Here is a 14,761-nt window from a genome sequence, read left to right on the forward strand (position 1 = left end):
TGCTGGAAGCTCTTGACGAAGGGTGTTTCACACATTATAGCCTTCATATCGAGCTGACTTTAAATCACTCCCCATGGCAGCTATGGGTCACCAAGTGGCAGCAGCTCAGCACCCTGACAGGTCAATTTTCTCTTTGCCATTTCAAATGTTACTCCTTAAATGTAGTGTGGAGAACATTGATTGATCTGAGTGAGGAGCTGCTGCAATGTGTCAGTTGCCTTGTGGAGCAATATAAAATGGTGGTCTTAAATGTTACAGTGCTTAAGGCTGAATTTGTAGGCACACTTTCTCAGAAGTAAGTCCTGCTCAACTCAGCAGGATTTACCGCTGAAGAATTTTACAGAGGACTTGGAATCAAAAGCATCAGTGCAATGTTTGCCATGTAGCAGGCTGGAGAAGCACTTTTGGGTGTTTTAAGAATCTTGTTTAAAGTGTTTTTATCTAGTCTCTGGGGGAATTTGGCTTCTTTCCATAAAAAGCAATGCTTAAGTCCCAACTTCCCAAACTTGGGACTTTTATGGTCATGCTGATGCACCTCTTGTTTTACTAATCAGTACATGCTGCTGATCTCAATGACACACATGCTTTGCTCATTCTCAAGAAAGTAAGTTTAAATATAAGAACTTGAATTTAACATATACTGAATTTACAATTCTTGCATGTATTCATGTCTCCTGGTCCCTCACACATGCTCATGTTCTGGCAAACTGGCATGAGACAGCTTAATGGTTACACACTTCAGAAATTCTTATAGCTAATGGTCAGAGCTAGAGGCTCTAAAAAAAATTCCAAAAATAGTCAAAAGCTAATTACTACAATAACAATGTGGTTTCCCTGTTGCCAACTCGACGGTTCCAAAAATGAGTTCCAAACCCGAACAAGGGAGGGGAAAGATTCCTGATATGATCCTTCAGGCAACCACAGTGGAAAATTCTTGAAAGGCTTAACAAACCATCCCAAAGGAATTAGTCCAACTGTCGGCCATTCATTGGTAACAACCTGAGTGACTCCTTCAGCAAAGCCCCAAACTCTTCCAAAACTCTACCAGGTTTCCAGAGAAGACTTGCAGCTTCAAGGTTGAGGCAGGGGGATGAAGGGACTCCTATCTGCTCTTTCTCTGGGAACACTGACAGAGGTCCTTTCTACACCTACAACACTTTTGCAACAGAGGACGGGTAATTGTGAGTTTTGCTGCTTCCGCGATCGGCACTCATGGGGCACACCTGAGCAAAGTTTCCTGCAATGACAGGAGTGCGCTTGTGGGAGCATATGTGCCCCATTGTGGCAGTTCTGCATGTGTATTGGTAGAAGTGGGTGGGGCTAGGCAGATGGCTGCGGGGTGCAGGATTTTTAAAAATTACTTGTGAGGGATGCGCACTAGCACAGATACATATGGAGGGATAGGAACTCGAATATGCGCTCATGCGCAGAGATATGTTAGTATAAAAAAAACCTCAGTGGTAAAACATGCCCATATCCATACACACACCCCTCACAGCTAATTGGCTGTTTGGTGATCCCAGAACTCACGGCAAACAGCAATGACCTTGCAAAGGGGGGGCACACCACACACGTTCCTCACGATGGATGCACAAGAGACGAAAAAAACTGTGACAAAAGCAGTCAGCGATATTCCAGGAAAACTGAGAGGTGGAGCTGAGATCACCATGTAAGTGGGTGAACATCATGTGGCCCGTTAGTGATGACTGAGATACAATCCTGGAATAAATGGCTGGTGTAGACACCCCCAGAGATAAGATTGCATAGATTCCAACATTCTGGACTAGAATCATAGAATCATAGAGTAGTAGAGTTGGAAGAGGCCTATAAGACCATTGAGTCCAACCTCCTGCTCATTGCAGGAATCTACCTTAAAGCATACCTGACAGATGGCTGTCCAGCTGCCTCTTGAATGCCTCTAATTATGAATGCCTCTCATTTTAATTAAATGTAACTACAAATTCCAAGGCTTAACAGTCATGCCGAAACCTATACCTGACAGAAGATAGGGGTTCTACTTCAATCCTCAATACTGAACAAAATAATACCCTACCATTGTGGTTGGCATTTATTTATGAAATATTTCTGCTCATGAATACTACGTTCTGCCCTCACATTTTTATTTATTTACTAACGAAATGCCCATTATTATGACAGATGGGGTTTTAGGGGAGGACTTGTATATTTGTTCGTCTGTACAGAGGGTCACACTGCACTGACTGAAGGATCCTTAAAAATCAGGGCAAAGCTGCCCTTTGATAGCTAGTACTGGGCTTTGCATTTCCTCTTAGGAGTGAATGGTCAAAATAGTGTAGATAACAGGGTCAAAATATGGAAAAACAAAATGTTGTCTGCCAGGAAAGGCTTAGAACCCAGCTTCTCCTGCTTCTACCACTGGGAAAACATAGTATAAGAAAAGAAGAAAAAGCCAAAGATAGCTCCTGATACTGCCACAGGAGGTATGGCTGTACCCTCCAATTTATGCCCATTAATCCCAACCTTCAACTTTCAATTCAGGACAAATGGAAACTGAACACAATGGGCCCCATTTGGTTGGAGTTTCCAGACTTCTTGAGATGAATGCACACATCCACTTAGCACCACATACATTCACTCATGATGGATTAGCTCAATGGCCCTATTTCTTGTTTCCAAATTGCTGAGACATGGATGGTGGTAGTGAGATCATTTATAAAGAAAAAATGGAATTTGTCTAGGAAATGTGAAAAAGAGCATCTGATCCTTTGAACCAGATGCTTATATAAAAGAAATTTCAGTAATAGCTCAGGACTTTGCTATAAATGTCAGAATGCAGGCATACTTGAAAGTAATCAAACAACAGATTATCTGGATTGATAGGATTACTGTGGAGTAACTAACAATATAACGTATGAACAAGCTTTTTCTACACCATGGTGATGCAAAAGGAGATATACAAATGTGTTTGTCTCAAGAAATAAGAGGACAGGATGTTGCTCACAATAGTATATGCTGACTGAACAAACTAGGAGGAAGAAAATATTTTGAGGCAGGGGAAAGTATTCACCTTTACGACATGGAAACGCAGAGGTTAAGAGCCACAACTATAGAATTAACAACTTTTTTCTTTTGGCTAATCAGGCCTGCTACACTGGTGTCTTCAAGGAAGTGTTATCATTATTAGTACACTTATTTTTTGCTTGTAGCAAAGCCTCTAGTGTCATGTTGTAACGGAAACCCTGGTATAGACATACACACCCTGTTAATAAATTACTTTGGAGGCTGTGCCTGACTGCAGTTTAATAAAGGAAATGGGAGGAACTGAGGAATGACCTTTCCCCCTCTTCACAATTATTAACACAAAGCATTTAAAACTGCTGATCATACTTGGGGGACTTTCTTTCTCAAACCATGCAGGGTATTTAAAAAATGGCTTGAACTCATACTACGAAGCCCTGTGAAGCTGCAAATTAAGAGCTTTTCTAAAACCTATTAGCTATTGTATTGATTGTGGAAAAAGGACCAGCTGCCATGAACAGCTTCTTTCCTCTCTGCCCAAGTTTATGGTAGTCGTTCGCATAAGCTCTTTTCAAGAATTCTTGCTAGAATTGCTAGAAAAAAACACACAGTAAAATTGCCAAGAACTGTGGTAGCACTGGCGAATACTGCTTTTGGGGGTTGAGTTTTGCAGAATAGTGGGGGGATAAAAATAGGATGCTAGGTCTTTGTGGTTATTTATGGCCTTTCTCTCTTCAGTTTGCAAACGCATATCATATCATAGATGAACTACAGTTGGTTATTGCTGTCCTCCCGCCCCCCCTTCAGAAAGTGGAGTTTGTGATCAGTCTGTGAATTTTTTGGTGGTATTGTCACCATTTGGCATACACTGATACAGACGGGAAGCTAGTTCTTTACTGCATATACATGTGGATGAAAGGAGTAAAATATTTACTGTACTGAGCTTGGAGACCAGATGCTACTTTATACTTCAGAGACTTTGAAGGAAAGGAAAGCCAGAAAGTCCTGCAATTCATTATATTTGTCTTTGGCACAGGATACAAATGTGAAATGTACTGTATTTTAACCAAAAACTTTTTTTAAAAAAATAAATGAATAAATAAATACCTGGCTGTACTGTAGTGTCAAATGCTGTTGTTTTTTCTGTTATCACGGCTGTGGTACTGCCTGAAAAAGAATTGAAGATGATATTTCACATAGAACAGAAAAGATAGATACATAAATCATTATAAAAGCTCCTTGCTTATGTACATAGCCTTGTGAGCATTCATGCGTGAATTAACCCCCAAATGGAACATCAAGGTCTGGTTTCCTTTTTCAAGAGGGAGAACATTTGAAAACATTGGATTGGATCCAGGATCTGCCTTCCATGGACAGAAGGGCTTTAGAAGATGCACCACTTGAATCTCAGGGAATATCCCTCCTCCCTGCATCACAGCTCACTGCATTTACCACATTCCCCCTGTGTAGCATGTTCAGGGGGCTGGGTGGGGTGCTATGGGATGGAGGAGGGGGGAATTTGCTTGTACCAGTCCAGTTGCATACAACTAAATTTGGATACAACCCATTATCATTAATTTGGGTCTGACTTTTTTTTAAAAAATAGTACCACAACGATGTATGAGAATTTTGTTTCGGTTCACAAAATATTATAAAATGCCCCATTCGCAACCCTAAATGCAAACGGGAGTACACGTTTGAAAATGTATGCCAAATTCCCAAACAAATTCTCCAGAAATATTTGCAAAGTCCCAAACTTGTGCCCATGTTTGAAAAATGGGCACTTTTAAAAGTGCACACTTCAAGAAATGCACACTTCTTTAAAAAATTGCATTTTTGTGCTTTAGTCAATGGGAAAATGTGCACACTTTAAAAAACAAACGCATAGAAGCGCACACTTTTCCCATTTGAAATGTGCACTTTTCGTATTCGGAAGAGTTGAAAAAATAGGTTGCAAATGCGAACGAGAGCAAGTCAAATTGAGCATTGAAGTGAAGTTTGGGGAATTTCAGTGCGCTTGAGCATCACAGGTTCTCCCATTCCCATGGTACTAACAAATTAAATGTTAATCAAACTCTGCAACTATGTTTCCCTTACATAAATTGAAAATGAGGAGTTGTGCTTTGTCACATAGTAAGACTGATGGGTGCAGAATTGCAGATTGGTGTTAATGTCTGCTACCCACAATGATGCTTCTCAACTTGTAGGAAGAATAGTCTTCTCTGAAAACTTTGGTGTCAGGAAGGAAGAAATTCTCACAATAACAATATCAAATCCTTGAGAGACTGTGTAAGTTTGGTTTGGGTCTTAGGTGGGGTGTGTGTAAAAGGAGTGTCTTTTTTTAAAAAAAATGGAGCTGGTGATCACTTCGATGTTTCGCCCAGTCCTGGTGGAACTCACGCTGAACCGGGTCCTCTTGCACCGACATGACCGCCAGCTGGGAGCAGCCCCCAACCAGTATATGGCCGCGCCTGCGCACACCCAGGGTGTCCCCCCCTTAGCTGGCAGATCGAGAGCCGTAAAAGGAGTGTCGATGGTCCAATATCTATGGAGAAACTCCATGGATGCAATTAGGGTGTATGGAAAGTGTTAGGTGGGTGACACGCGGAACTCTTTCACTTGCAACATATCACAGCAGAAGGCAAATGATTGATGCAGGTGTCACTGGTGGCCTTATAAGGCGGACATTTCACCTTCAATAAATATGTGCATAGTTCCAGTCTTCATGTTAGACTAGGCAGCAGCACTTGCTGCTCCCAAAAATAAGTACTCAGGAACAGGTAGATAACTTGCTAATATTTTGTCACTAGCACATTTTCATATATTTAGTCATGTTTCCATAGTTTTTGAAGATAAACTTTCTCTTGTTTTGGTCTTCTAAACCTATAGATAAAGCCTTTTTTTTTAAAGAGAGGGCTGAATGTATCAAGCAATAAGTTGCTGATTAGCACCAGCCAAGCCTTCCTCCCATCCCTGCAGGGAAGCGTATGAAGTGCTAGAGTGAGTATGATTGTGATGAGGTTTAATGAAGCTATTTTATTTCTGGGCCTTGGAGAGAGTGATGTAATAGAGTATGTGGTGGAGGTATGGGTGAGACATGCAAAATATGTGATACATATGACAAAAATGTGCATGCATTAACAATGTTTGTCTTTGTTAACAGGAATTCTTCATTGGGTTGGTAAAAAGAACAATTAACTTAGAGTGGAGTTGCAATTATACAGTTAGGCAAGCTTATTTTGATACACTTGGATAATTAGACTTTCTAGGCCGTGTGCAGTTAATAGAACAATAACAGCATAATACCCAAACTCTCCAAATTAAAGTAATAAAGTGGCTGGAGGTAGTAAAATGTATGAAGATACTGAATTGCCTTGCAATAATATTTATTTATTTATTTATTTATTTATTTATTTATTTTACTTATTACATGTTTATACCGCCCAATAGCCGAAGCTCTCTAATAAATATTTAAAGCTCATGCCTGTATTTCATCATATACTTGTGCTGCACAAAGATATAGTAAGTACATGATTGCAATAAACAGTTTTCATTTCCCTTGTGTCTTGCAATAATAATAATAATAATAATAATAATAATAATAATAATAATAATAAGCATTCAATGGTACTGCTGCACTCCTGCTTATTCTGTAGCACCAGCGGGACCAACTGCTAGTGCAATGGGAAGTTAGTGCTTCCTAAAGTAGTCCTGGAAACTACTGTGACAGGTTAGCTGGGCTCCTTTTTATGAGATCCGCTGACCTGCCCCGTTCTGGAAACAAGTGTTCTTGCTTGTTTCCAGCTGTTTTAAGAACCACTACCTCCCCCCTTCTACTAGCTGGCATGGGGATGCAATAGGATACTGCCCAATAAATAATCAAAAGCTAGGGTGACCATATGGAAAAGGAGGAGAGGGCTCCTGTATCTTTAACAGTTGTGTAGAAAAGGGCATTTCAGCAGGTGTCGCTTGTATGCACGCAGTGCTTGGTGAAATTCCCTCTTCATCACAACAGTTAAAGCTGCAGGAGCAGCTTTTGCTGTTGTGATGAAGAGGGAATTTCACCACATGCTGCATGCGTACAAATGGCAGCTGCTGAAATGCCCTTTTCTATACAACTGTTAAATATACAGGAGTCCTGTCCTCCTTTTCATACAGTCACCTTATCAAAAGCTGCATCATGAAGTGGAATAACAAGGAGCCAAAACCAGTGGGAAGTGTAGAAATCTGGATGTTGATACTTATTCTTTCTCTTAATGATCTGCACAAATCTGGGCTGAATAGATAAAGATTTAGCTTTGTAATCTGAAGGTGGCATGAATGGGCAGGATATGTATGGCCTTCTATCTTAAGAGCCAGTGTGTTGTAGTGGCTAGAGTGTTGGACTGATAGCTGAGAGATCTGGGTTCTAGTCACCACTCTGCTATGGAAGCTTACTGGGTGACTTCAGGCCAATCACAGACTCTTAGCCCAGCCTACCTCACAGGGTTGTTATTGTGAGGATAAAATGGAGAGGAAGAGGATTACATATGCTGCCTCAGGTTCCTTGGAGGAAAAAATGCAGGATATAACTGAAATAAATAAATAAATAAATAAATAAATAAATAAAACTTGCAACAGGAGTTTCCTGCTCAGCATTTCAAAAAGATGCTATAATGTCTGTTCCATGGCTCTGAAGGAAACTGGGATTCCAACAGTTAAAAACAAAACAAAAATGGTTCCCATTTTTGGTTCCCAAAAACAAGAGCTTGCTGAGCTTCTAACTAGTTTTGCAGCTGAAAGGCAGCCTGAGAAATTATAATAAGAAAAACAGGCACTGCAGTGGCCTGGTGGTTTTTAAAACTATGGATAGATGGCTCTGCTTTTAGCATTTGTTTTCTGGAAAAATCTGAGCTGAACACTTAAATAACAAGTGCATTTGCTTTCGTAGGTTTTCCCTTGTTAGCTTTAAGAGGGTCCCCCCTTACCCTATTTAATTGCTTGCTAAAAAGGAAAATAAAACCTACCCCAAGCCCCCGAACAACTCTTGGCTCCCTGGCTAAGTCCTGCAAGTATGCATTGCCATAATTTAGCTATGTTGGAAATGAAGCTATGTAAGCTGCACAGCCATATAAGAAACAATAAATGTTGAGTCCTCCAGCTCATAAGGGAGTGATCATGCACTAACTTGTAGCAGGAATAAAATGAGGCCATTTATTTGTAACTATCTAGTTCTAGCTAACAGAGGTTGTAACAGAGCAGACATTTAGCCTTATGGGATAAGAGAGTTCCAAACAACTACATCAGCCAGACTAATTATGGCATGTAAAACAAATAGATACTCTCCGGTCGTCATAAAAGCGAGTTTGCAAGAGACTTCTGTTTTCTGCAGCTTCTCTTTCCTTACGAGTGCTCAGCAGTGCTATACAGACTCAGTTGTGTAGGGAGGAGAGAACACCACTGAATTTCATTTTAGCCAAAAGGGTACATGAAAATGAAATAGGGGAAGAGATCCCCCACAGTCCAAATCACCTCATTGCTAAATGCAAACTGAAAGAAATCTACCCCAGGTTACAAGGAAATTGGATCTCAGGCCTTGGCTAGACCTACCGTTTAGCCCGCAACTGAGGAGGGAAGATCCCGCGATGTGTTTATCCGAGATCCCAACTCTGTTTACATGTGACGCACGACGACCTCAGAAGGAGAGGCATCGTGCCTGCCATTTAAAATAAATAAATAAAGGGGCAGCAGCGCATGGAAGCTGGTGTGCTAAAGGCAAGCGTTTTTTAAATTTTTTAAAAGCACTTTCCCTACTCCCCCCACCCTACCCCCGATGTGTGCAGTGCTCCTCAGGAGTGCTGCGCCACGTGGTACGGCTCCCGGCTCCTCGCGAGGAATCACATGGAGCCGGGACAACCTGCAGCGCCTGGCCACACATTCCGTGGTCTCAGGCTCAGCCCGGGGCCGCGGAAAAACTAGGGCCAAAGGGGAGGGCGAGATCCCGGGGCAAGGGAGGGATCATCCCTCCCTGATCCCAGGATCCCCTGTGCATCATGTGGACACACAGGGACGATCCCAGGGATCACCCCGGGATAAAGCCCCATCTAGCTATGGCCTAAGTCAAGATTCTCCTTAACGCTCACCTGCTTATGAGTTCAGCCCTTCTACAAAGAAAGGACAGTTTAATGAGAAGTAATTAGCCTACATCTGTGTTAGAAGATTGTTGTGGGGAAAAATCTGAATATTTGCTGATTCATAACTTGTGCTTTAAATAAAAAAGCATGCAAGATTTTCATTAGGGCTGCAAACTGTAATTTGGTGAAAATGGTAAATTAATCAACTAAAGCTTTAGTTGATTAACTAGTAGAATGACTCTTTAATTGATGGACTGGGAATTAAAAGCCAGCTTGTTTTTTTGGACGTTATTTTCATCCTGATGTGATGTGAAAGGGAAAGGAAAAAACCCTTAAAGATGGCCTTTCTTTCCTTTCATTTTTCATACTGCCTTTCTACATTGCTGTACTCAATGAAGTTTAATGGGTGATAGCATTTGTTTAATAAACTGCATTTTTTTCATAATTCTTTTAATGGCTCAGAAAGGCACAAAGACTTAAGTATAAGAAAACAGATGTAAATCAAAGTGATTAATTAACAGTTTAATTGGATAAAAGGTAAATTACTGATCAACTGGAAGTTCTTTAATGGGCTGAGAGCCCTAATTTTCATAGACATCAAAGTGAATACACTTATATTATGGCAGTGCTCAGCCCCCTTCACCCCCCCCCCAAAAAAAAACTGCATGCAGATGTTGTTATTCTTATAATGAATGAGAAAGGCAAGACAAACACACTGCAACTGGTTTGAATGAAAATGGTGTTGCAATGGAATGCGGGATGGTTTCTGCACCTGTCAACTGGAAGTCATCACCTGTTCCACTGTGGCAATTTGCTTGGTCATCGTCACACTCATCCACAAGGTTGCTGTCAGGGGTGGTTGGGACCACTGTAGGTACTGAAACACAAATCCCAGCGTGGCTCAGTTAACACATACTCCGAGGCTTGCTAACATATTCATCCACAAGCACGACTCTGCGATGAACAGGGTCATTTGTTACAGTAGCGAGACCTTTCATTTCACACAGGAAACCTTCCTTTTCTTTTTATCAGCTTCCCATTTCCTGCCCTTTGCCCTCCCATTACTATGGTCTGTGGCATCCAAGCTGAAGTACAAGGGAAAGAACGGAGAATTCACTAAAAGTATCCCACTGGCCATTATTTTAAAAAAACATGGAAGAAAATATGGATGGCTTATTCTCTATCCCTGCCAAATATATAATATTTTACATATTTGGTGAGATATATTTTATATATTTGGTGAGATGATATATTTTACGATAATCTACCTATTATATTGTTTAGATTACATAAAGAATTATATTATCAAGGCAGGAATATGATTTTAATATCCATAATTGGAAATGGCTGATTCCAACAGTGACAATAGGAAAACATCGGACTCAGGTCAGAACTCACTGTGCCTGATCTGCAGGAGGGCTCTGGTGTAGCTGGAGAACTCTCAATGAAGAAGGTTCCCCATTCACTTCATGGAGGGTATTTTATGTATCCCCACTTATGATACATAAGCGCAGGCACATCATCACTGAAGAGAATGGGGAAGCCCTTGTTGGAGCAGGAGCTCCATGTGTACACCAGAGGGGCCCGTGGCTGCACAGAAAGTTTCTGGATCAGGTCTACTTTAGGCAATTCTTCCTTTTGATGACATATAAAGGTTAGCAGGATAGAGCTGGCCAGGCTCACATAAGAGCAAGAGTTTTCTTTTCTTTTTTCTAGAAACAAAGCCCTATGAAGAGAGACTGAAAGAACTGGGCATGTTTAGCCTGGAGAAGAGAAGATTGAGGGGAGACATGATAGCACTCTTCAAATACTTAAAAGGTTGTCACACAGAGGAGGGCCAGGATCTCTTCTCGATCCTCCCAGAGTGCAGGACACGGAATAACGGGCTCAAGTTAAAGGAAGCCAGATTCCAGCTGGACATCAGGAAAAACTTCCTGACTGTTAGAGCAGTGCGACGGTGGAATCAGTTACCTAGGGAGGTTGTGGGCTCTCCCACACTAGAGGCCTTCAAGAGGCAGCTGGACAACCATCTGTCAGGGATGCTTTAGGGTGGATTCCTGCATTGAGCAGGGGGTTGGACTTGATGGCCTTGTAGGCCCCTTCCAACTCTGCTATTCTATGATTCTATGATTCTATGATTCTATTTTTTCCTCCCCCATTCTTTGAACAGCAGATCCTCATTGTCATATCACCAGCTCCTTTCGAAAACTTTCTCTCCCAGTTTTTAAAGGAATTTGCCATGCAGCAAACTCCACATTTCTGTCATTTGTCTATATAATAAGAATAGTTAACCTCGTTGCCAAATAAGGTGCTGATTTAGAAAAAGGCATGGAGACTTTGCATGTGTTTTGGACATACGTTGATCTTACTGCACCTGTGGGGGGCGGTCAGCAGTGGAGGGAGGGGCATCTTATTGGAATGACCCATTAATTAAGTGATCCACATTTTGTCAAGTATCCAAACGTATTGCAACCTCTTCCCGAAACCAAAATAAAAGGAAAGTAATGAGTAAATATTTCTCCCCCCTGCTTTGTTGTCATGATCTTCTCCAGTGTTATATCCTACCTAACAAAGGCTCTGAGGAGGCTAGGGTATGATAGGAAAGTACAGGTGCAAAATATAATAATATAACTTTAATAGCTAATGGAGAAGCAAGAGACTCAACATTTCTTACTCAGTGGTAGCATAAGCAGAACTTAAATGCAGGAAAATAAATTAATACACTAGATTAATCTTAGACTGTGCAATTACCTTCAATTTCACAGCCCAGTAGTTCCATCCTGAGCCCCAATCCACCATGGGTGGCTCTTTCAGGGTAAACACGGATGAATCGTGTGGTGGTAGGTTCAAATGTACGGAGCTCAGGGGTATCATAGTTGGTGTTGCCTTCAAAAACCTAGGTAGCACACACACAAAATGGTGTTTAATAACCACAATGGTAAATTCACTTTCCATCTAAGACTTTTCATGCATCTAATTTTTGAGCTGGTTGAAAAGTAACCCAAGTCCTAATAATTTTACCAAGTGGCTGACTCTGCATTCGAAAATGAGGAAGGAGCAGATAGTAAAAGCGTCTCTTAGAAGTTGCACATTTTATTTTCCACAAATCAATCCATCAGGATCAGCAGAGGAGCCAAGTGTTTTAATGAGACATGCTTTAAATGAGGTTCAGATCTGGAATTTACATGGATGACTGCAGGGAGAGATTCCCTCTGGCCTAGATTCTGTCACATTCATGTAGTTATAATAAGACAACTCTTCAAGAGAGAAACTTCAACTCTGATTCTCTTGCCCACAGGCTTATAAATTATCGTCGTACTGCAAAGGTGCAAATTAAACTTCAGAAGCAGGAGCTGTAAGACAGATTTCCATATAACTAATCCTAGGAAAGGCTAACTGCTGATATGCTTGCTAGGACGTGAGACATTTTTGAGAGTGCATGAAGAACCAAGTCAAGAGAAGAGATATTTTATTTGGCTATCATTCACTTCTGTTGTATCTACAACATGCTCTCAACCAAGGCTAAACCAGACAGAAACCATCATTCTTAATTTTGCATGACAGCCAGCCCTTGGAAATGTGACTATTTTAAATCAATGATCCAGTGGATGCACATTTTCCTGTTGCTGTCAACAGATGTGGTCTGAAAGGTGAAAGTTATAGGGTGCTAATTGTTGCTACAGAGAAGCATAGCTTTATGGGCTTTCCTCCCTCCAGTGTGAGGTCTCCCACACCAGAAAATGGTGGTGGATAATATAATTAAGAAAATGTTAACAGATGACTTTGCATAAGGAGGATTGTGTGAGATGTCATTGGAGAGAAGCAGGAAATTAAATAAGCTATTTAAATGTCTCTGGTGAAAATGCTGTAACTTGGAAGCCAACCTTATTCTACCTGTTTCATTCCTCTAGCCTTACTAGGACCATAGCTAGACCTAAGTTTTATCCTGGGATCATCCCGGGTTCGTCCCTGCCTGAGCGCTGGATGCCCTGTGTGGCACTTAGATGAACAGGTTTGACCCCAGGACGATCCTGGGATAAACCTTAGGTCTAGCTATGGCCTATATCTCTAAATAGATCTCTTCTGCCTGCCACCAACATACATTGCAGCAGCCACATTGATGTCACCAAGATAGCTCCATGTGCAAGTCTGCCTATGGATCAGCTTATTGTAGCCTAGCTACAGTTATCCATGCTCCGATAACTAGGGTTGTGCATGGACCCCCCACTCCGCTTCACTTGCAGATCCGCCATTTTTCGGATCGGGCCGCTCTGCCCCGCCCCCACTCCGCCTATGCCCACTCCACTCCGCTCGGAGCTCCGGATCCGGATCGGAGCTCCGTTCCCCCCCATAGGGGGGGTTACCGGGCCCTGCCGCCATCACCGCCCATGCGGCGACGGCGGCAGAGCCCGGTAAGGGGAAGGGGGACCTTACCTGCCTCCGTCCGCGGTCCGTCGCCGTCTTCAATTGAGCCCGCGGTTCCACCAGGAAGTCTTCCTGCTGGAACCGCGGGCTCAATTGAAGATGCTGACGGACCGTGGACGGAGGCAGGTAAGGGAGAGGAGGGGGGTGGGTTTACCAGGCCCTGCTGCTGTTGCCGCATGGGCGACAGCGACAGCGGCAGGGCCCGGTAAACCCTTTCCGGCGGAGCTCCGGATCGAGGCGAAGGATCCGCCTTCACCTCGATCCTCTTCGCCACGCTCCGCCGGCCCCCCAATCCTCTTCGCCTCCGCCTTAAGGGCAGGCGAAGCCCCCCGCTCCGCTTCTAATTCGCCGGTCCGATTAGAAGCGGAGCACATCCCTACCGATAACCTCTTGTCTGGATTTCTGCCTTTGAAAACATTCTGGAAAGTTCAGCTGGTCTAAAACACAGCAGTAAGATTGTTAACAGAGACTGGCCACAGAGTCCACATAAAGGGCACTTTCTGCTGTGGCACCATGGCTGTGGAATGAGCTCCTTAAAGAGGTTCACCTGGCACCAGGTGAAGAGCTTTTAATTTCCCCAGTATTTTAGCATTTTACCATCCTAGTCTTTTAGCTCTGCTGTTTTAAATCTGTCTTTTTAAACTCTGCATTGCTGCTCAGTTTTATTCAGCCTGTACTTTTATATTGTGGTTTTAAGCTTCCATATTTTATATTTTATGCTATACATGATGGCCTTAATTTTTGTGATCCACCCAGAGAGCTTTGGCTATTTGGTGGTATAGAAATGAATGAATGAATGAATGAATGAATCAATGTACGGAGATTCTTTAACCCACTGCTGCATGTTTCTGGCAGCGGTTGGTGCAGTAGTGAAGCTTTCTCACCCATAAGTCTGATTGATGTGCTAAATTACATATGTACGTTATAACCTTAACACTCAGCAGTCTCAATGTAGCTGGCTTCTGTAACATATTAAGCATCCTTGAGGGCTATTTTGTATACTACATTTTCCATCTTGGAGATTAATCTCCAAATATGAACCAGCGTTATTTGGGGACACATAAAGAACAATGCAAGTAAATCTTCTTCAATAGGTACACTACTTAATAGTTGCTTGAGCTGTGGACCCATAATAGAAAATAATACTCTACTTCTCTGTACGTTACCCAAGATAAATAAATAAATACAAGATAGACCACCAAACATAATTTATATCTGAACCATAA

General features: G+C 42.1%; 1 protein-coding gene across 2 annotated transcripts in view; it reads right to left on the reverse strand.

The window, feature by feature from the left end:
• Positions 1–14,761, reverse strand: part of NRP1 (neuropilin 1) — a 164,209-nt gene that overhangs the window by 15,906 nt on the left and 133,542 nt on the right. Inside the window, exons 10-12 of one of the 2 annotated variants that reach the window (XM_063125448.1) lie at positions 11,862–12,006; positions 9,904–9,987; positions 4,105–4,164 (exon numbers count right to left, since the gene is read on the reverse strand). In XM_063125448.1, coding sequence (XP_062981518.1) covers positions 4,105–4,164; positions 9,904–9,987; positions 11,862–12,006 — 289 coding nt within the window. Of the gene's footprint in view, positions 1–4,104; positions 4,165–9,882; positions 9,988–11,861; positions 12,007–14,761 lie in introns of both variants that reach the window. The other variant, XM_063125441.1, reaches the window with a different exon arrangement.

The sequence above is a fragment of the Elgaria multicarinata genome, chromosome 1, assembly GCF_023053635.1.
Source record: "Elgaria multicarinata webbii isolate HBS135686 ecotype San Diego chromosome 1, rElgMul1.1.pri, whole genome shotgun sequence".
Taxonomy (NCBI): domain Eukaryota; kingdom Metazoa; phylum Chordata; class Lepidosauria; order Squamata; family Anguidae; genus Elgaria; species Elgaria multicarinata.